Genomic DNA, 11,418 nt, shown 5'->3' with positions numbered 1-11,418 from the left:
TAAATTTTCAAAAAAATCGAAATGATAATTTAGAGCTGAACTTTATATATTGAGAATAGTGTAATCAAAACCTTAAATTAATAAACATAATAAGTTTCAGATTTTAATCCTCTCATATGAAAGAGTGTCATTCTATTTAAATTTTATGAATAATTTAAACAGAATGACAATCATAAATTTAAATTTTATAACTAAAAGAGTTAAGGATTAAAATGGCGATAGATAAAAATATCCACAAACATAATTTTTCTTCTCAGTAGCGTTAATAGACATGATTTAACTCTACAGCGTCAGGCGAAGGCCTTTTTCACCTTCTTTTATAATTATACAATATGATCGCACGCTAATCGTTTGATAAAAATATAAATAATCGTTTTGATAAAAAATATAATAACGTTTTAGTCAAAACTTTTATAACTTTACAATTTTCTTTTGGCCGCATCGTATCCGAGTGATACAGTATAAACTTAATCGTTGATTATATGAAGGCTAGGTAAATAAATAATCCTGCGCTACATGCTTTTTTTAAAAATCTAGGAGTAGAATATATTTAATGAAATAGATAAAGCGTTAGTGCAGAAGCTCAGTATAAAAGGCATAAGTACTTGAAAGGAGAGGAAATACAAGGGAATAAAAACAATAACAGAACAGGTGAATATAAACAATGTCAAGGGCACTGGTAGTAGCATACTCACACTTATGAAAGCTACCAGGTAAATACGCGAACCTCCTGAAGAGAAGTATGTGGTATATTTTGCTAAATATAGTGTTTTGATACATCGAAACGTAATTCAAAAGTAAACGATTTATTTAGGTAATTCAAAATATAGTACCTGAAAACAAACAAAAATATCTCTTGAACACATGAAAGTCTCAAGTTAAAAAATTGAGCGAGGAATTTTCCACTCTCTCGTGACTTACTTCATATTTTTTAATACAATGGACAAAAATAAAATATTTTATGAATTATCAACAATAAGCAAAGTTGAGACATTTATGTGCATGGAAATAATGTGCAACTAGTGAACAGGTTTCTTCCAGATTCAACATGGCGCCGCGAATATTTGGCGTATTGTCAAAATAGCATGCTACCTTTTGTTTTGCGTAAGATAGCCGTTTTCGTGAAATAAAGTGTAGTTTTAAGTAAAGAAACCCGCTAGCTTTACAAAACGCCTTATCATTTTAAAATATTTTAATAATTTGACTTGTGATCCGTTTCAAAACAATAGAAGCTGTCAACGCGGACGCTAAGAGTGTTTTACACATTCCACAGGTGTGTAGGTGGTCATGTGAAAGTAGTTAATAAAAGTTTTAAGTGAAGACGATCTTCTCTTTTGAATATTTTAATTACAGTTTTATTGATTAGACTCCATAATTTGTGTTATCGTGAAACTTTGTGTTTATTCTTTGTGATTGCAAATGATGTCCAACGACCTAAACAGGTACGTACGAATACAAGATACATCGGTCATTTTGTATGCAAAATCTGCGGTTACTTATGTTTATGTATTGGCGAAATAGAACACGTTAATCGTCGTAATTGAACACACAATTATTAATTCAATAGAATTCTTTCGTTGTACGTTGTACAAACCTTTTGCGCTATTTCGCCAATATTTACACAGATGTTTACTGGGTGTCCGTGTACGCATTGTTCAAAACTATGGATGACGTTTAATTCGGGTGGCATTTACAAGATTTTAATTTAACTGTTGCGGAATTTAAAATATAATTAGTCGTATATATCGTAATCTGTTACAGCTTAAAAAAAGTTTATACCCGCACAAAAGAGATTGATTGTTATTTTTTTACTAACAAAATAACAAAGCCGGTGAATGAAATCGGCTATATTAATTAATATTTTAAAAATAATATTTTTTGCTTTTCTCGTAATTTTACATAGAATTTCGGATTATATTTTTTCAACTATGGAATATTTTTAAAAGTTAAATTCCTTAAAGGGACCAGAATTTTGCAATATTTTTTAAAGTATGTACAGCAAAATTTGAATTTTTGTATGAACTTTTACTATAATACTTATGCCTTGGTGGTTAAATGGATTTCATGGAAGTTCTATATATATATATATATATATATATATATATATATATATATATATATATATATATATATATATATATATATATATATATATATATATATATATATATATATATATATATATATATATATATATATATATATATATATATATATATATATATATATATATATATATATATATATATATATATATATATATATATATATATATATATATATATATATATATATATATATATATATATATATATATATAGAACTTCCAAGAATTTGAGTAGTGTGGTTGTCAATAATGGGTAGAATTGGTGAATGTTACACGTGTGTAAAGTGATCACTTAAACCAGCCTATGACGGTCGTCAGCCCCGTAAATACCCAGACTTCCATATTCTTCTTCGTCTTTGATGAGATGTCAAAAAATAATACTTTTATTCTAGTTCTACTTCTTATATCTATTGTATTCTTGCCAGTGTCCTTTACTATGACCTAAATTATATTTTTTACCCACACACAGGCCATGCCTTTGTGGGATATTTTTTCGTATCTATATTTTATTCATATTTTTTGTATTTGAATTTATGTCATGTTTGTATAATGCAAAAGAATTTAAAATAAAGAAGAAAAAATCGGTTATGTTAGTCACTAAGATCAATGCTTTCTGTTTTTGTAACCCAACTCTAAAGGGGACATTCATCGAAGTTACTTTTCAAACTGACTTTTAGTGACCATTTTTTTTTATCATTATGGTAATATGGAACATGTAATAAAATTGGTCCTTAACCTTTAGTTTTTTTTTATTTATTTAAACATATTACACACACAAGTCACATAGACAATATTCCCGATGAGTATTATCCCATTCATTACTCATTTTGGGACATGGGATTCAGGTTAACAAGATTGAAAAACACATAAGAAAGTAACAAAGAAGAAAACACAGGGCAAAATGTGAAATATAAACCAATAAAAGGTACAGGAAATAGGGATATAAAAAAATATAAGTTAAGAAGCATGTTTAAAGGGAAAAAAGAGAAAATATAACTGATCACTAACACAAATCGCTCACTCCTTTCAAAAACGTCATATATAAAAAAATTTCGTCAATTTTCAGTTGTGCATGTTTTTGGAATGCTCAGGAAATGTACTGTATCCCAGCAAAAACGGCATATTTTTAATTTAATATTTACCCGCTACAGGGCAGAAAATGTTGTTTTTGCATTTTGAAGAAAAGGTATTGTTTAAATAATTTTTTAAAATATACTAAATATTTTTTAAATGGAGAAAAAACATTCAGGTTTTACCTAAAAAGATCTGTTGCACAGTAAAAAGTTCAATAAGTGGCTTAATATTTATTTTTAATACGTTTTATTATATTTTTGAACGATCTCCTTAAAAATCAAGTTTTTTGATTTATGACGTCGTTGAAAGGAGTGAGCGAAATATCTCTCCAACTAATTTTTAAGTTAAAAATACTTACTGAGATCTTTCAAATTACTGTTAGGAATTTAATTACCGAAACAAGTTATTGGCCAACAATTGTTAAATTTGTATTTTAAAGTTAGCATTGTCTTTTTTTCAGTTCCCACTCATGAGATTCCGTGTGAAATGGAAAAGTTGGCCGAGGAACATCACAGTTTAATTTCTTCTGGTGAGTTTTTTACTCTTGGTAAATATTCAACATATCGTCATCTATATATATGTCCGCCTCCGTAGTGTAATGATCAGCAAGCTCGGCTACCGTTCTGGAGGTCCCGGGTTCGATTCCCAGGGGGGGTCGAATAAATATTAGTGACTTTTTCACTCTAATATTTATTCTATATTACCCTGGACTGGTATCGCAGTGTTATATTGATCATCAAATACTTGAAAGCGGCTAGGTCAGGAATCGTAAGATTCGTCGGATATGTATGAGGATATGATGCATGAATGTGAAAGAGGGGAAGAATGTTTGCAAAGACAGAATGGTGTGGCGTTCGATTCTCTCTGCCTACCACTGCGAGGAAGCGGTGTGATTATTAGTTAGTTAGTTATCTTGGTCATTAACATATTAGGGCAAGGTGATCAGCCCTCCGCTTCAAGTACCAGTCCAGGGTAATATTGAATAAATATTAGAGTGAAAAAATCTCTTATATTTATTTGATCCCCCCCTGGGAGAATCTAACCCGGGACCTCCAGAACGGTAGCCAAGCGTGCTGACCATTACACTATGAAAGCGAATAAATAAATCAATTATGAGCAATGGGTACGGTACTCGGGATCGCATACCCGTACTCGTAATAGCTCGTGTAACTTGGGAACCGCTGATTTCTACGCGTCCTCGAGGCGAACATACTGTTAGAGTAAGACGTCACTTGTGATTAATATTACGAGTACATTTTTTAAATGGCGATCACATTCCAGTTCAGGGGAGATGGTTTAGTTACGTTTAATTGTACATTGTTCTCAACGTTTTTCGGATCTTATCTTACGTACTTACATACATGCGGAGTGTGTGAAAAACTGCGAGATCCGTTATATTGACGGCAAATGAAATAATCTTAGTCGGTAATGTCTTCATTTTTCTCTGCGTGCAATTAGAAACGGAATAAAAAGTGTTAATGCTTTCATTCAGTCTCTATTTCTCTGTTTAATGTCGATGCATGGTTATTTTTACTATCGACTCTCCCATACTCGGATGATTTTCATCTTAATGTTTTCATAATACATAAGTATATCGACCCTTGCCCGACAAAACATCATAATCGGCAAGTACGTAATTTGTATATTATTTTTTGACATCTCATCAAAGATGAAGAAGAATATGGAAGTCTGGGCATTTACGGGGCTGACGACCGTCATAGGCTGGTTTAAGTGATCACTTTACACACGTGTAACATTCACCAATTCTACCCATTATTGACAACCACACTACTCAAATTCTTGGAAGTTCTGTATATATGAACCAATTTAGAAACCTTGTTCTTGAATCACTAGAACTTCACTAGAGACATCTATTGGTGAGATGTAAAGAAGCTTTTTACTAAGCAGAATCTCTTATATTAGTATGTGAGATCCGAATCCTGGATTATAATCACACACATGAAAAACGCCAGAAAATACCATTTTTATTTTTATTATTTAAGCTTAAGATAATCCAGATTTTGTGAACAAGTATTTGGACACACTCAAAATGTTGTAACGTAATTTGTACTTGGTCGTTTTTATTTACACGCATGATCTCAAAAAAATCTTGGTAATTGGCAGAATGGTGAACGTTCATTAATAAGAAAAGGTCTATATAACCCTTAGAGATTAAAACCAATATTTAAATGCAATAAAAAAATCCAATGTTTAAATTAAAGACCAAGGAAGACTTGCATGAATGTGCAAGAAGCGAATATTGTTTGCAAACCCAGATTAGTTTGACGTTCTATTCCTATCCCTGCGGGGAAGCGGCGTGATGGTTAGTTAGTGTAGTGGTAACCGCGTTTAGCTATCATACTGTACGTCCCGGGTTTGATTCCCAGAGGGGTCAAATTGGTCTGGTACCTGAAGCGTAAGATTGATCACCTTGCCTTCGTATAATAAATGTTCAAATCAACATTGAATCAATTTGATGCAGTGCCTTATGCATATTGGATTCGGATGAGGGTAAGAAAAAAGATAATATACTAATTATTATGACTTTTATCACACCAGGAAAGTAATTTATCTTTATAAAAACTATGAAGCTAATTTGTTTGGTAAATCATTTCCATTTCATTATATCCTTACTTCAATCACAGTGAAGAGCCCTTTAGGGTAGTATTTTACGAAAATGGCGCTATATCAATTATCCAAAATCATTACAATTAGCTAGTTGACGTTAGTTTTAAAAGTTTTTTTAATTCTAACCTATTTTCATTACTTTTTTTGCATCAGTTAAATCGGGCTATTATTACTTCTAACAGACATTTAATCGATATTCTACAGCAGACATTTAATGCGTGCAGCTTCCAGATTCTTGGAAAACCGTTTTTCTTTAGAGAGTGAATTTATCTGTTGTGTTTCGCATTATTTACGCGCAAGTAACCATTCGTGCTATACTAATAAGTAGGTACTGGTGCGAAATTATTTTTTTTTTAAAGTATTTTTTTCCACAATCCATGATTTTTTGAACCCATACTACCTTCAGTACTCTTATATAGAATTCGACGAGCAGGAGAATGCGGGCGGCCTTCGTAGACTGCAAACCTCTTCGAATCGCTTCTCTGCCACTTTTATACTACTCAAATGTGTTTTTATTCTTCTAATAGCCCCCACATTCTATCTTTTGACAGCCTTTACCCATTTTATACATCTCACATGCTCGATTTTTATACAAATTCGCGAGACTTGTGAGATGTATAAATCTCTTTTTTCTTTAAAAGATTTTTAAAGAAATTCGCGAGACTCAAATGTACAAAATTCATATTCTCAATATTATTAATATTTAAAGCATTTACTTTGTGGTTATTCATTTTTACTTATTTATTTTTTAAAAAATGTTAATAAAATTAGTGTATTTTGTGTAGTTTTGAGTGTGTAAATGATGCTATGGTGGTGAGGGTGGTATTGTTTGCATGCTGTGGTAGTGATTGTCCTGATGAAGAGACGGGTACGTCTCGAAACCGGTAGACATAAAAATCTCGGTGAGTGGTTATATACTAATTTTATGAACATTTTTTGTAAAAAAATAAATAAATACAAAATTCAATTCTTTGGTTTTTGTTTATGGGGCCAGATTTCTACAGCAAAAGATTATAGGTGTGTTTCAATTGATATTTTTTATTGAAGCGTGATCACAGATCATCACAAGTCGACGCATTAAATACAAGAATTTTTATTTGAAGAAATAATCCGCAAAGCCTCACTTTTAGAGGCTTGTCTGCAGGTAGGATAGTAAAGATAGGGAAGGTAAATGTGAAAAATGCATCGCAAACACCCAGATCAATTGAAAATATATATTTCTTGAATTTATTTTGTACTTGGCGGGAATCGAACTCGCGACGCCAGTTTCGCAGTTGAGCGTCTACTCCATGGCGCCTGTCGATGAAAATCTTTTGTCATCAATGAAATTTATAATAAACACGAAAATTCACTCTAGAAAATGATTCCCTAATCCTAATTTCACATAATTTTTCGACAGAGTAAAATTACTCCAGTCTTCAAAAAGTGTCAATGACTTTGTCAAGATTGTAAAGATCAATTTGTCACGTGAATCAGTATCATTCATGGAAAATTTAGCAGTTTTTTAATTGACTTTTGGTCTTGATTTTTTAATTGAGTGGCTTACTTACTCTTCATAGGAAATAAATAAATAAAAACTGTATCGATATTCTTAAATTTATTACCCCTATGTTCTTTTACAATTCTTTGGAATTGCTGTAAGGTAAGGTAAAATAAAACACCTGTTTAAGACCGCTTTTAAGTTTATTAATCTAAACACGATTAGTTTCGAGAACTAAAGATGTTCTCATCAACAAGTGAACTAAAAATATGACCTGTTGATGGAATATGCGTTTTCGAAACTAGTCGTGTTTACATTAATAAACTCATAATAGTGGTCTCATACAACTGCATTATTTTTTGTTGTTGTTTAAATCATCGTTACTCCACAATATTAATGCCAAATCAATAAATGACGGATGTATAATACTAGCCAAACTAATCTATTGAAATATTAATAACTTTTATCTTATCTTATTATAATGCAATATTTTTGCCTTTTTGCAAAAATTACAACATTTATATTAATAAAATTTGCGTGGAAAATGATATAGACCGATTTCCCATAAAAATATCAAACCGGGAGATAAGTAAAGATCGTATTTATTAATTGTAACTGCAGGCAGTTGGTAGAATTCCATAGGTATTGAATTGTTGAGTAATATATCCAAAATTAAACAAGGTTTATTTTGTTGAATTCTACATTTATTTATGTATATGTTAATTCGTGACACGTTTCGTTTTCTTAGGACATTATCAAACACATGAGTGTTTGGTAATTTCCACACCAAATTGGATACCTTGCAAATAAAATCATATCGGACGTTTTAAAAAACACACGAGTGTTTGTCACGTATTAACATATACATAAATAAATGTAGAATTTAACCAAATAAGCCTTGTTTAATTTTGGATATATTACCCAACAATTTAAAGATCGTATTTTCATTAATAGATCCGGCAGTTACTTTGAATATCTATTCGTTTTTAATTTATTTTTAGGCATTTCAATTTAATTTAAGTTTTACTTTTTAAATGCCATTATTTATTCAAATCTATTGTGACACGCGTTTCGATGCATTCCGCATCATTTACGGTGTTTGAAAATGATGCGGAATACATCGTAACTCGTTAAAATAGATTTTAATCTGGACTAGAAAAAAAAACCTTAATAAAACAGGGTTTTACGATGTTTTTATGGGAAAATGACGATATTTTTTTCCTTATTTTCAACAGCTACTTACGATAAAACTGCACTGCTATTATTTCCTATGAGTTTTTGTTCGGTTACATTATTTCTCTCTTATCGTACACCAACCGTGTCCATTTCACGCCCTTTGAACATGACGAGTTTTTTTATTCCTTTTAATTTAATAACAATTTGTCACATTGAGGTTTGCAAGCGCTATCGATTGTGCCACATTTCACCGCAATCGTGAAAAATATTAATCTCGTTTCAAAATATGGTTTTATTTCGCGAATGACCCGCTTTATATGGTTCGAAATGTTTGCTGTCTAATCCGGGGTTTGAACCCGAGTTCTGATGTCCGATCTATCCACTGCGCCACGAAGCCTTGTAATTATGACCGGAAAAGTATCGTTTACCATATGAAAAAAAGAGGATTTTTATGAGATGGGTGTAAGAAATTTGTTTATGCAATTGAATATGACATTACTGAAAGATGCAATCTATACCAGATCTCCCCACTTTTATTATCCACTTATGGATAGGACTTTTATGGAAAAATGTATGAATGTATTTTGTTATGCGTTCAGAGATGATGAAAATATTGAAATCTTAATTTATTTCATTTAGAATCACAATCATTTTATCAAAGTTATTATATATACAGGGTGGGGCGCGATCACGTCCTTTTTTGAAATTCTCACCACAAAATGACAGTTACTTCTCCTATAGCGCGTTCGAAAGCACAATATTTAAGTTTTTATTTTGGGGTTAGTCAAGTGTCAATGACGAACGAGGAGCGCGCGTTTTCCGTGGAAGGCTACTTTTCGTTGGGCCGTTCCGTCATCGCAACTCAGCGTGCATTGGGAAAACAATTCAATATCGCGCCTGCAGGTCGTGTGCCTAATCGTAAATCAATTTTTATTTACAACATTTTGAGTGTGTCCAAATTACATTATCTCCAATTACAGGAGCCATTTTCATATTATTTTTTGACATCTCATCAAAGATGAAGAATAATATGGAAGTCTGGGCATTTACGGGGCTGGCTAATATAAGAGTTTCTGCTTAGTAAACAGCTTCTTTACATCTCACCAATAGATGTCTCTAGCGAAGTTCTAGTGATTAAAAAAAAAGGTTTCTAAATTGGTTCATATATATAGAACTTCCAAGAATTTGAGTAGTGTGGTTGTCAATAATGGGTAGAATTGGTGAATGTTACACGTGTGTAAAGTGATCACTTAAACCAGCCTATGTCGGTCGTCAGCCCCGTAAATGCCCAGACTTCCATATTCTTCTTCATCTTTGATGAGATGTCAAAAAATAATAATATTTTTTTACGTTAGGCATCGTACATTATGATGAGAATGGACACGTTCAGGGATACTGGTAGTGTGAAGAAGAAAAATAATTGACCTTCCAGAACCACCAGGACGCCTGAAAACGTCGACAGTCGAAAACGTCATCGTCACATCTATTTTTTCGTGTTTTTTCTACCCAAACACCTACTACCAGAAATGTCAAAATTCGCCTATCTCAGCGCATTGACGAGAATGGTGGCAGCCTTCAAGATATCGTTTTTAAAACCAAATAAAATAAAACTTTAAATGTGCTCCTGTTTACAAAAATATTTTTTTTACTTTTACTCGCAATACTTTTTGCGTTATGATTTTCTTTAAATAAGGAAATGACCACGTCCCACCCTGTACTTCTTGTGTTTTGTCTTTATGCGTTTTAAGATCTTAATAAACAGCAAATATATCAATAAACGAGCGTCGTAAAATGTGCCCTCGGCACGGCAAAGTGAGGTGAGTACACATAATTGTAAATATCTGTACAGTGAATAATAAATGAATAAATAAATAAAAATTATACATTTTGTATCGTCTAATCATCGATTCATCCAATTACCTACCGACGATAGTTGCGGTTTCGTGGTTATATTTTCCACTGGAATTTGATAACACGCATCGCTTTTTTTTGTCTAACCAATACCGCGTCAGAACGGGACATTTTTATAACCGTTTTAATTTCTATCAATTCCTCATTTCCCATTTGTTTTTTTATATTTTAAAAATTTTATTAAGAAATATTGTGGTCAACTCCGAATTCATCTGATGCAGGTTTTTTTTACTTCAAATTTGACGTTCTACAAACCAAATTGGATACCTTGCAAATAAAATCATATCGGACGTTTTACAAAACAAATAAGATATTATGGGGCATTTTATGAAAAAGTTAGTATTTTTAAAAATATGTTCACATTATTACTACATTTACCGACAGTCTGAATACTTTCCCACATATTTTATTCTTAAGACTACCGATTGCGTTAGTCGGCAAGTCGGCATGCTTGCGCGGCGCGCTGTCATAGTCTGTGCGTGCGATGTGTACTCAAGTTTTGAGACGAGATTTTCAATACTACTTTGAATCATGAGTACTACTTTGATTTGTCTCAAGATTTGTATTACAAAGACCAACTTGACACCAATTTGATGCAGTGTCCATGGATCGTCGGGTGCGGTTGAGGGAAATAAAAGTAATATTTTGGTTATTTATACATTTATCACACCTATTTTTATCATTGTCCGCCTCCGTAGTGTAATGGTTGACACTCTCAGCTACTTATCCGGAGGTTCCGGGTGCGTTCCCCGGGGGGGGGGGGTGAAATGAATATAATTGATTTTTAACTCTAATATTTATTCAATCTATTCAATTATCCGGGACTGGTACCTGAAGCGGAGGGCTGATCACCTTTCCTTCATGTATTTCTTTTGATGCAGTGCCCTATGCACCATCGCTTGCGGATAAAGGTTTTAAGTTTTTTTTAAATAATGTAACTTTTTAAAATTGTGTAATGGTGATCGGTTTTGATTTTGTAATGTTGACATTATGTTGTTTAGTTGATATAAATTTCTCATTTAGCTTGGCGGCTGACGACTGC

General features: G+C 32.2%; 1 protein-coding gene across 9 annotated transcripts in view; it reads left to right on the top strand.

The window, feature by feature from the left end:
• The first annotated feature begins 1,034 nt into the window (after positions 1 to 1,034).
• The window catches only part of cyst (rho guanine nucleotide exchange factor 18 cysts), a 137,404-nt gene continuing 127,020 nt past the window's right edge, over positions 1,035 to 11,418 (top strand). For all 9 annotated transcript variants that reach the window (XM_088261872.1, XM_088261867.1, XM_088261866.1 and 6 more), the window contains exons 1-2: positions 1,035 to 1,442; positions 3,642 to 3,710. In XM_088261872.1, the coding sequence (XP_088117998.1) occupies positions 3,668 to 3,710 (43 nt within the window). In that variant the 5' untranslated portion in view covers positions 1,035 to 1,442; positions 3,642 to 3,667. The remainder of the gene's footprint in view (positions 1,443 to 3,641; positions 3,711 to 11,418) is intronic.

The sequence above is a fragment of the Brachycentrus maculatus genome, unplaced genomic scaffold, assembly GCF_059751285.1.
Source record: "Brachycentrus maculatus isolate JH-2025_06_01 unplaced genomic scaffold, ASM5975128v1 h1tg000168l, whole genome shotgun sequence".
NCBI classification, from domain to species: domain Eukaryota; kingdom Metazoa; phylum Arthropoda; class Insecta; order Trichoptera; family Brachycentridae; genus Brachycentrus; species Brachycentrus maculatus.
This window is presented reverse-complemented; position numbering and strand designations above follow the sequence as displayed.